Source organism: Rhynchophorus ferrugineus, unplaced genomic scaffold (genome assembly GCF_030347505.1).
Source record: "Rhynchophorus ferrugineus isolate W39M unplaced genomic scaffold, kcgeb_rfMv2 rfM10, whole genome shotgun sequence".
Taxonomy (NCBI): Eukaryota; Metazoa; Arthropoda; class Insecta; order Coleoptera; family Curculionidae; genus Rhynchophorus; species Rhynchophorus ferrugineus.
The window spans coordinates 14575377-14587489 of NW_027472589.1; the positions used below are offsets into that span (position 1 = coordinate 14575377).

The window sequence follows — 12113 nt, forward strand, 5'->3', positions numbered from 1 at the left end:
TAAAACGGCCTTATAAGATAATCCTATTGATTCTATACATGAATCAAAATAAAAACAGAATTATTTAATCAACATTAATTTTTAATGCATAATTATGAGAAGAGATTAAACAATATGTAATACGTTCCAGTCGTGTTGTCTCTAAAGTACGGTGAGAAGTAACTAAACATGGAAAATAAATTATTGCACTCCCACTGTTTTAAATTCCCGGTATAAAATTCAGTAATGAAATAAAAAACCGTCATCGTCTTCAATCTTATATAACCGGTGTGCAAAGAAAGAGATATTTTTCTTCTCTTACTGTTGCCTACAAGATCGCCCAAATAATTTGAAAAAATGGTGTATAACTGTAGGTAACGCGTTTTAGATTAAAATCAATAAAGGATTATTAACTTCAGTAACGTAACAGAAACAAAAAAAAATCCCATAGAGTTCAATATTTACCGCTGATCAAAAATCTTTATAAATGTAGAATTGTATGTTGAATCCTAGCAACTTCTAATTAAGAAAATAAATTGAATAAGGGCTTTGCAATCAACTCATTTTTCATATTAAAATCAATGTGAATGTACTAAATACGTAAACAATATACATTTATAATATGCATAATAACGGAATAATTTAAATTTTATTACAGTGAGAGCTTTCAAACAAACTAAACAAGTATGATCAGTAATCTTTAAAGTATTTCAAGTAAATCAATTATTGTTTTTTTTTTAATTCACACTACACTAATAATTAAAATAAAATATTTACTGTATTTAAACATTTTTTGTGCAGCTTTAACTACAACAATGAGAAGTAACCAAATATTAAACAAGAAACAATTATTGTCCTTGAATATATTTTGTTCGGATATTCATATTCATTCACACCAACACAGAAGCTTTAATGTCTATAGACAGTTTTGAAATAATACTTAAAAATAATAAAAACATGCCTCACTTGTCATACCAAAATTGTTCGTGAGGATATTAAAAGTAATTTAAATCTTTGAACTTATGATATGTTCATTGTTTCCTTTAACTATTATAAAATTCAACTATAAACGTAGTAAATAAAACATTAAAATTAATTGACATCCACGTTATGTTATGGTATTAAAGTGCAAGGAAATTAACGCAATGTATATTGAATAATTTCTAAATTCACTTCCTCACTGTTCGCTTCAAATCCTGGTATAAAATTCGGTGGATGCAGTGAAAAGGTAATTAATATTCCTATCAACGAACGGGCTTTTAAACCGCACAGAATATTACGAATGATTTTGATTACCTTTACTACCAACAAAAATTAAAAATAAGCTTAGTGAAAGAACAAGCTATAGCGCAAAGTTGAGTAACATGCATATTATCAAGTAGACTTTAAAGTGTAGGAAACTTGCTTAGATTTGTTTTAGATTAACGCGAGCTACCAGCATCTAAACAATAAATAAACAGTCAGTATGGTATCGTTTTGTTTTACTCCTGTTGTATAAAATACAATGACGGAAACAAAAAATGTAATTAACAGATTTTGTTTTTGCGCTTAAAATTACCAGATTCACCTTGATCTCAAAGCCGATTGCCGTGTAATTTGTCGGGTATTTTCACGATACAACATAGCAAAAACTACATTTTGTACACACTTCGGTCGCAAATAAAACTACACATTCCAAATTTCCATGTAAATCGGTTTTAATGGTCACAATTATTAATTACACAAAGGAATTACATTACAGTAGGTGTTTTTCGTGTTTAATTTTGCACCGTCTCGGCAATAAAAACCACCAAAATAGTACAGTTTTTAAAAATCAAGCTTTATTCTTTAATGAAATACTTAATCATATAAATAAAGCACCCCATCTGTAGTGGTGCGTAAGGATACAGTCGAACGAAAAAAATAATATTATTAAGCAATTGCGTATTACCACCTATTGGCGATCGGTGGCTCTCAATTTCTCTTCTACGGCTTCCTGGCTCGCCTCCGACAGGTCTGTAGCTTGAATATATTTCTGAACACCCACCAGCGATTTTTTAAGGGCATCGAATGAGCTATAAAATACAAAGGGTACATGAAGACGTTTAATGTTTCTGTGAAATATGGTGCGTATGCGAAAGCATCTAAAGATTAGGGCAAAAGCGATAAACAATGAATTTTATACAGTGTTCGACATAATCGATTGTATCAAGCCATATTAATCTAAACGACCGAAAAAATTAATATATAAATAAAGGCGAAGAACTGACACATGAAATGGTTGTACATATTATAAGATAACATCCGTTATTGTAATGGAAAAAATCGTTTTATGTATTACAATTCCCTACATTAGTACAAACAGCAAAAAAGAAGAGTTGACGTATATAACATTAAATGACGTATAACATCCCTCAGTGAAAACCAGCTGACAATAAAAAATGAAGGAATATGTTCTTGTTCCCATTGTTTTCCGCGAAATATATTCTAAAATTCATTCATACAAGACCCAAGCATACTTGACAAAAATTAAAACTTCTTACTGCGAAATAAAAAAAATTGAACAAATAAAAAAACGAAATAACCCAAAATAAAACTATAACCGAGAAAGAACGATGTATATGCCGCAAAATATCAATCGCAATCGTAACAAACTTCTACAATCTAAATATAATCACCAAATGAAGAACTGACAAACATGACACATAAAACCGATCGTAACATATCATAGAGTAAGTCAATAACTATTTTGGTATATGATATATTTTAGTGTTGGAACATTTCATCTTATTTAAAACATAACATAAAATAAACTAAGGACGAGAAAATAAAAATTACACACATGACATATAAAATATATCCGTCACTATTATCAATATGACATTTTAGTTTTGGACATAATCAATATTTTTTATTAATCAAATATTAAATGGCTAATTTCAATTACATCAAAGCATATTAATAAAATGACCAAAAAAACTGAAAAAGAAGGCTGAAAAGAATTGACATATATAACAAACCCAACCTTATATCCCACAGGGTTACTTAGCTGCTTAATATTCATACAATTTACCATACTCAATATATTTTGATTGATACTAATTTTAATATCGTTCAAGTGTAATTATTCACAAATAATACTCGATACTGTTTCATCACTAGAGATAATTCAGATAAAATTGTAAATATTCCAAACCCCCGACTATTTCGCTAAATAAAAGTGACCCCTCACAAACAAACTAATAGTGATGAACGGAAGCTAGCAAACTTAGATTGTACGAATTAAACAGAACAACAGCGAAGCGTGTGTAGTGGATTGGCCGTCTTCCAAATGACTCAATTAATTATAGTATCTATACTGTTATTACCAGTTTAAACGGTAGAATAGTACACAGGAAAGCCTACAAACAGGAACGAGTAACTTCATACAAAAGGCGCGGTTTATTTCCTTAAAAGGGCCAAATTACCATACACGTTAGAAAATCAACTTAACCATTCCGCGATGTACCTACAACCGAGAATGTCGGCCGCGTTTCTTTAGAAGGAACAACCGTTGTTCCTTCTATTGCATCACGACTCGTTGCTTTGCCTTCTATTACAAACAACAAATCGATCATATTCCGATTTGCCGTACTTGGAAGAAGGCGCGAATTGTCGAACGGGGGGTATGCGTCTTACCTAGAGTACAACATCTTCTTTTTAACTTTGGCGGTATCGGGACACCATGACATAAGGAAAAGTTTTTGTTTTTTGCTTGATTCAGATGTGCCTTGACATTGGTGCATGTATTCAAAGTCGTATAGACCGTAACGGCATTCGCCAGCGCCGCCTGCCTGCAGATTCTGGAGGAACTGGTCATATTCCTCGTCTCTGGCGCCGATTACCTGAAAATACACATAATCAAAGGAGAATCTTCAAATGATCATTGCAGTAGACATGTATGATAAAAGAATTATATATACGAACAATAAACAACGTTAAAATGTGATGACTAGACTTAATATAAAGTTTTATTCACTAAATAAGATGAAATCGAATTCCAAAACTCACCTCGACATCAATTTGTCGTTCATCTTTGATGAAAAAAATTACATAGCGGTGTTTTTTGTCCTTTTTAATCTCTTCATAGGTTGTTTTACATGCGTCCGATACTGTCACACCGGAAGCCTATAAATTAAAAATATTAATTCCTCGAAAACCATTGTTCAGAAAACAATTGACCGCAGGATTCGAGTTAAAATTTCTACTGTTCTGCGGGACGTCTCGCTACACATATTCCAATAAGATATTTGAACTATTTGATTAAAATGCTCCGACATAAATAATTTTTACTAGGAACTAACAATAAAACTGATATCAATCACACTTAATTTTGTTGAATGACTCACGGTTCCTACGGATTACCGATAACATATACCTTTTCTCAAGAACGGATAACTTGATGACTTATGCGTTATCTCCGAAACATATACGTCATTTTGATTCTCCCCTATCGTCCCGTGTAGGTGTTTGGTACGCCGGGTATAACATTCGTCCGTGTTTTACGTAGAAACGGTCAAATATGCCAACAGACCACTTAAATATTATTTTGGTTATTGGCACGAGCCTTCTATATTATAAATTTAGAACGTTTTGTAAAAAAAAATTAATATAATATTCTGGCGATCCACAAAATTTAAGGAATAATGATTGAACATTCTACGATCCGCTTCGGTTAAAAAGAATTGACCGTTCAGTCGAAATAATTCGGGTTCGAAAAAAACTCCGGGTCGTCCAAATTTGGAAAAATTTTCAATGGGGACTAATTTTAGAATGCCCACATGGAGCGTATTTTTAGACCCCTTTTTATGTACGAGGGAGAGCCACGTTGGTAGAAAAAGATGGCCAACAATAAATGGGTTTACTCGAAATCGGCAATCACCATTTTGCAGGCCATAATTAAAATTCGCATATATCAAATGACATGGCCATATAAATACAGGCGGGCGTTTTATCGAAATTACTGTGCCTAAGAGCAATCTATCGTATAACTCAACCTTGAAAGGTAAAGTGAACGAGTGAATCACCACCGGTTAGTCGTTTTCAAACGGTATTTCAACGTGCAAAAAGCAAAAAAAACTGTTTAACACACCCCATTTTGACAGCACGTAGACATTTTGCGAAAGTCTTTGGCGGACGAAGACACAAACAGTAACTAATTATTCCATTTTGGAGGTGACATGATCTATATATTTGATGATAAACCGTTTTATCCGAATTAAGTCACAGTTTAAAACATACCAACACGACAATTTTGCGAAAATTCGGCAACGCTTCAATGGCCGACCGGCTTCCGTATTTCCGCTAATAAAAAGTTTGGTCCTATTTACGCGATTGTCGGTCTAAATATTTAACCAATTATTAAGTAAAGGCTTACCATAATTGATTAATCCAAAAAACAAAAATCCCACAATTCACAACTACAGTAACCACTGTTCTCTCTAGACTGTCTCGCCTAAGAATCTTTTTCACGGACGTTGATCTACGATAGGTCCGTGTCAAGCGTCAATATGCGCGTCTATCTGTCTTTTTCTCGCATTGGTTAATAGACGGAGAGAGAATGACTCCTGAACGTTATACGGATTGTTTTAAATAGAAATCACGGTGGGGGATATGCGCAAATGCGAACCGGTGTTATTACTACGCCAGAGTTCTCTTTATATTATTCTCAATTTATCCAGAAATTTTAAGTTATATTATCGCACTCAGAACTTAGATATTTTAAACCACTGCTCTAAAAAATATAGTGGTCTTTAGCTTCTGTGTAATTTTCATTTTCTTATGAAATAAAACCAGTACTATATGTGATAGCGTAGCCGCGCGAGATTTTTAAATTTAAATAATACTGACGTAAAAAATAAATTACTTTAAAAGTACATCTAAATTTATCAAAATAACAACCTTATTTACTTTATCCGGATAATACAGGATTACTGAGTGCCTACCGGTAAAATTTTTCATAAAAAAATTGATGTGACCGTGACTCACCGTTTCCGACCAATGTAGAGGCTAGACACTTAAAATGCCCATAAAAGGTAAACGAGGATTTTCAAAATGGCCGACTGCGTCTTTTATATTATTGCCACACCCAAAAAGAAACTCTATTTGCCGGTAAATCTATGAGATATACTAAAGAAGAATGACGAGGACATTCTAGTTCCATATTTTTTCTAATTTACAGGTCATCGGTCACTGAACTAACATCAAAATTATTACGTATATTTCCTTATACGGCAAAAATGAAACAGCGTATGTATGCAACGCAATCTCATTGATAAAATTGTACAAAATCATTTATACAAATAAATATAATAAGATATCTTTATTTGGTGTTTAGAACTAGTCAAGTACAATCACTGGGTGTTATACCGGGTGTAAACAATTACATACATCTTAGAATACATTCATACACGATGACTCAAATCGGATATAATTGCGCGTCCAGAACAAAGAATCATTATTTTAAAACAATTCTACAATCCAATATATGTTAAACATTAATTCAATAGAAAATGTTTGAATATTTAATGACTGATAAGATACAAATTACTTAAAAATATTACGCATAATTCATTACCTTTAACATAAAAAATTGCCTATGTAGAATAGTAAAAAAAACAAAGAGGGTGACGAATTTGAATATACTATTTAAATCAATTTTCCTGATAAGTATAGGCGATTTAAAATCGTTGATTAATAGAACACTGTAACCGATTTCTAAAAAGATGAAATATAGTAGGCTTCAAAAAAATTAAAACTATATCCCTTAGAAAAATAAACTATTCTTATATATTAATGATGATTCACCAATTTCAAAATCAGCATTTATGGGACACTTTAAAAAGATAAAAACGCGGAAATATTTTGTTATAATTGTAAACATATTTACCTGGTAAGGACGGCCAACTTGATGTTCATACAATGAAAAAGAAAATTATGAAAATTTGTTATTATTTCTACCAAATATGTCCAATACCAGAGATATAAAATATGGTAAAGTTGCCATTTTTAAAAACAATAAATATGGAATACTTCACGCGCCACGGAAGCTCGGAAATATTTTATTTCCATTCATGTACATCGGGTGGGTATAGCCAACTTGATGTATATAGCGCGAAAATTAACAGATTCGAGGTTAAAATAAAAGACTGATTCTAATGTTAATGAACAATATAATCATTATAAACGATCACTTATATTGAATTAAAAAAATCACAATTGGATTTCTGTTTGGCCTGTAGAGACGGTACTAATAAATATTGCTAAAAAATAAAAGGAAAATAATTTGCTAATCTGTCTTCTAATACTTTGTTGTAAAGTACTTTTTTGTAAACTTAAGAGATAACTTAAGCCTAGCCTAAAACAAAACGACACAAAAAACACTAAATGAGTCCCCTTTTCTTCTTGTAGTCTTGCAGATTTAGACTTCTCTTCGGGGCCAGATCCTTCGTCGTAGTCTTGGGTACAACATTTACTGACGTGGCTGAAAACACGGCAGGTATCTTTAAAATAAATGACTAAATGAAACTGTGGTATCTTACCAGGTAATGGAACTTCAAGATCTATCTTAATATCAAAATCATGAGCGGAAAATAGGTCTTCCTGAGTAACCTGAGGTTGTTTCTCGACCTGCTTCTTCTTCTCCACTTCTTTAGGTACTTCCTTAATCATCTCCTCCTCTTGTTTTCTCGCGGCCGCTTCCAAGGCCTCTTTCTCGCCCGACTTGAAGTTCATCCTAGGCTTGGTCGATCTTCTGGTAAAAGGGTCATCGACTTTCTTGCCCTTATTGGCTCTGACTTCCGCCATGATGGCCTTCTCCGCTTCCTCCACATTTCTTTTCCGGTTCCTGTCGTTAATGTACGATATACTTGATATCGTAGCTGTTCGCATTTTGTCCAATTCTGACGCTCTAAAACGCACAAATGTTCAGGGCACTTGCGATTACGAGAGATTAAACATCATTTCACATACCTCTCTTCTATGGCGGCCAATTTCTTGCTCATCTCACGCGCTGTATCATCGTCACCCCTCGCCATTGCAGCATCTCTCTCTTTCATCAATTCCGTCTTCTTCATGGCGTAATTATGGGGGTTGGGCTTGAACCGCTCTTTTTCTTTAAGCTGGAAGCCATTTTCCGTCACTTTAAAACATTTGAAATCATTCCCTGTGTACTTACGATCCGCACTACGTCCTGTTCATTAAACTCATAACTAATCGCCTCCTTGATGTCTGCTTGTTTTTGTTCAATGTGACTCTTTGCGGGTAACTCGTAGCCGGCCGCCTGTGTTGCTTCCAACCACTTCTGGAACTCATTCTCCGAGAACTCTTGATTGGAAACAAATTCCAAACGAAACACTCTCTCCTGAGATCCATGTCTTACTTTAAGACCCTACAGTATATGTCTTTAATGACTTCAATATTTAATAGTGTTTGCTCATTAGCATTTGATTTACAGTGAGTCCAGAGGGAATGTTTAAATTTCAATCATTATATCACGCGTCTAACACGTCTAGTACGTAATAGTGGCTTATTTAAAATGCAACGAGTGAAGTGTTTATAAGCTTCAGATTTGCACTAGAAAATTGAGATTGGGTTTGCAGTGTCGTTGATTCAATAAGTACGTACGTACTTCTTACCGTTAAAATAAATAATGTTAAATTAAAAGTTTTTATACTTTATAATTTCATAACTTGCAGACTCAGAATGATTCCTGTGAAATCATAAAACTCTTTTGAATTGATTCAATTAAAAGGAATGCTTGTCAAGAAGAAATGTTGACATTCAGGCTGTAAGACCTCGAAAGATAGATTGTAGTGGCTCAAGGTTCTTGCAGCCATGAACTTACCGCTTTACCTGTGCTTTGAAAAACCCTAATCTGTGAACTCTAAACACAAGCATCGCTGTTAAGGTTATACTACCATCAAAGGTGGACTGATGGAAGTTACTCAGAGTATCTAATACTGAGATCTGAGAAAGCCGAATTTTAAACTTCTTGAGGTGAGGAAACATTTAACCTAGTCTATTGGAATTTAGGCATAAACTTAAGTTCACCAAGACACAATCAATACAAAAAACTTTACTACAACTGAAAACTGTTTACAGGAAAAAACGGTATCCACCTACATCCTTTAGTGATTTCTTTAAGAGGTGTTATTTGGCGCCACTAATGAGGTGTAAAATGTGACAGATGTTTAAAATATAAGGTTTTCGTTTATATTAGAAAAAGATTAGCGGCAGTACCGTCGATTCGATGAAGTATGTGTTTCCATCATAGAAAAATGTTTCTATCAATACAGAAAATGTATATTTGCAGCCTTGTTTATTTATGTAACATTCTAAACGAAAATAAACTCCATCTCTGAAGATTATGTTATTTAGTCTAAGCTAACTAGGAAAAGAACATAATATTGGTAGGAAGTATTTTTTTAAACATAGCTTTTCTGTAAAGCTTGCTAACTGAATTTTATAAGGATGAAAATGATATTTTTTTCTTCAAAATAAAATTAATTTGCTAAAAAAATCCATTAGTTAGAAAAAGTACATTTCAATAATATCAATATCAAATGCTAAGTATTGAAAAAAAAAAAGATCAATTATGTAAAAAAATAAAAGGAACCTCACTAGGGTCTTGAACCCATTAAGTCCAATGAAATATGAGGTATGATGAAGGAACCTCTGGTATCCAGCAGGTAGCAATACCACATAACCCAGGAATTCCTTCTTTACATGGGCCTTTTGGGTAAGCATTTCGGCTGAACTTTAAACAAATTTTGAACTTGAACTTTGAACATTCCCCCATTGGCACTTTAAAATTGAAAAGTATGTACTTTCCTAATGCATACACCATCATATTTGCCGCTCCAATTACAATATAGATATTATAATGGAATAGTAAATGGTGACTTACTTTATTTGTTCTTGTATTTCCCAACTGATAAATTTTTGCAGTTTCATAAACTCCAATTACTTCTGCAGCTCTATAAACTGGAGCCCCATTATTCTGGCCTATACCTATTTTAATAAAACAACCTTTAGCTATTCTGTCAAAGAAAGGCATGTGGACAAACCGTTCTAGTTTGTGCCTAGAAAGCCTACAAAATATCAATATTTAATTTCCAAAAAAAAAATCTACTGAAAATTGATATAACATCTACCTAATGGAGTTCAGATCTTGTTTATTAGGAACATAAGCTGATTTTTTGTCATCTTCTTGTTCATTATCACTACTACTAGAGCTTGAGCTGGAAGATCTTGATCTTGATCCAGATCTAGACCTAGATTTTGATCTGGCTTTCTCACGTTGTACTGGGGAACTTTTCCCATCATCCTCGCCATTATCACTATCACTGTCATCTGAGTATATATCTGAAGCTTTCAATTTAGTTTCATTCTTATTTGACAATGTTTCGGCCTCTTCTTCCTCCTGTTTCTTTTTCTCTTCCTCTTTTCTCTTGCGCTCCTCTTCAGCTTCCTCTCTTTTTTGTTTACCTTCTCTACGGGCCTTTAATTCAGCCATTGCGTTAAACCTGGGAAAAGCTTACAAAATAAAATAATTTAAATGGTAATTTGAGAAGCCACCTTTTATTTTCAGCCTTGCCTCTATTTTCCTCAATATTCTTCTTCCTTTCTTTGCTTCTTTCTTTATGATCAATTGAAGAGAAATCTGTTTGTATTTTGCTTGTGTCTGGTTCTTCTTGTTTCCTCTCAACCTCCTTAACTTTCGCTTTCTCTTTAGAAGCTTTATCTTTATCCTTGTCTTTTGGTTTTGAAGCTGGTTTGTCCTTAGCTCTTTCTAATTTTTTCTGCTGCCTAAGCTTCTTTTCTATTTCAAATCTGCAAGATAGGGTGAAATAAGCATTTGACAAAATCTCTCAAAAATATAAACAAACTAAGCACACTATGATGGATCTATCAAGAATACTTTACCTAGTTTTCATAAGTTCTCTTTGCTCAATACGTTTAAAAATTTCAGTTTCTCTCTCTTTTTCAGTAAGACTCGCCAACCTGGCTCTATCTTCTTCATCACCCATAAGCTGATCATCATAACCATCATTGAACTCCTCCTCAGAACTACTGGAGTCAGAAACCTCTCCTTAAAATAATTGTTATTCAAATATTGATCACATTTGGTTTAATATCAATATCAAGATACCTTCTTCTGGTTCAGAATTACTTTTATCTGAATCTTTCTCATTTTTTGATTCATCATTTTCTTCTTCAGAATCTGAGTAAGCAGCGTCTTGTTTTGGTTTTTTCTTCAAGTTTTTATTTTCTATTTCACTATCAGATCCACTAGAAGCTTCCGAACTTGACATATGTTTAGGTGATGCATTTTTCTTATTTTTTTTCTTTGCCAAGCCCAAAAATTCCTATAAATAATTTCTCAATAAATAATATTACAAATACTATATGACAATATAACTAGATGCTGAAATACTATATTTATAACAATATTAGACATGGAACTGAGAATGTCAAAATGACAACGTCTGCAGAAACAGTTATAATTATCTAAGGATAAATAATCTTCTTAAATTAATAGACCCTTTATTGATGAAAAGCAATATTATTTTGAAAATCCTTTGATACTGAAGAATATATAGGTTATAAAAAATATATATTTCGAATGGTTACTCACAGAGTCCAAATCACTATCTGAATTATCACTAGAATCACTCTCAATGAGAGCCTTACGCTTCACCATTTTCCCTAACTATACACTAAAATTTTGATGAAAAATACAGAGAAACTAACACACAAAACAAACGAATCACTACAGCCTGATCCCAGACAACCTGCCAAATTGAACAGCATTGCCAAATCTTCTGTAATTTTTCTTATTTAAAGTAGATAATCGATACACAAAAAGATTTCCTGAGGCAGTTTATTGTGGAAATAATTTATAGTATTCTCAGAAATATTTTAATAATTACCCAAATAGACTTAAACGACTCTCCTGTATTTATGCTTCGTGATTTTTCGGTTGCATATATCACAATAAATTGATTAATTTTTGGCTAATCAGTTACACAGGGTACGAAAACATTCATCGTTTTATTTAAAATTACAATTTAGGATATTTTTCAATCACTCTGATTGGAAGCTTAAGAAAGAGA

The 12113-nt window shown here is 32.9% G+C and overlaps 2 protein-coding genes and 1 long non-coding RNA gene across 3 annotated transcripts; 1 reads left to right on the plus strand and 2 right to left on the minus strand.

Moving 5' to 3' along the window:
• Positions 1-1651: 1651 nt before the first annotated feature.
• Positions 1652-5565, minus strand: tsr (Cofilin/actin-depolymerizing factor homolog tsr). The gene is made up of 4 exons (XM_076416634.1): positions 5375-5565; positions 4009-4125; positions 3637-3842; positions 1652-2033 (listed from the first exon to the last, which is right to left on the minus strand). Exons 1-4 carry the CDS (start codon positions 5375-5377, stop codon positions 1913-1915), a joined length of 447 nt encoding a protein of 148 aa, XP_076272749.1. The 5' UTR covers positions 5378-5565; the 3' UTR covers positions 1652-1912.
• A 402-nt stretch (positions 5566-5967) lies between these two features.
• On the plus strand, positions 5968-6322 carry LOC143204161 (uncharacterized). The gene is made up of 2 exons (XR_013007531.1): positions 5968-6108; positions 6179-6322. It is a non-coding gene; the product is annotated as an uncharacterized LOC143204161 (long non-coding RNA).
• An 827-nt stretch (positions 6323-7149) lies between these two features.
• Rtf1 (RNA polymerase-associated protein Rtf1) lies at positions 7150-11999 on the minus strand. The gene is made up of 10 exons (XM_076416598.1): positions 11636-11999; positions 11150-11366; positions 10924-11089; positions 10576-10830; positions 10152-10523; positions 9905-10088; positions 8174-8386; positions 7969-8117; positions 7539-7906; positions 7150-7480 (listed from the first exon to the last, which is right to left on the minus strand). The coding sequence occupies exons 1-10, from the start codon at positions 11699-11701 to the stop codon at positions 7380-7382; spliced, it is 2091 nt and encodes a 696-aa protein (XP_076272713.1). The 5' UTR covers positions 11702-11999; the 3' UTR covers positions 7150-7379.
• Positions 12000-12113: the final 114 nt, after the last annotated feature.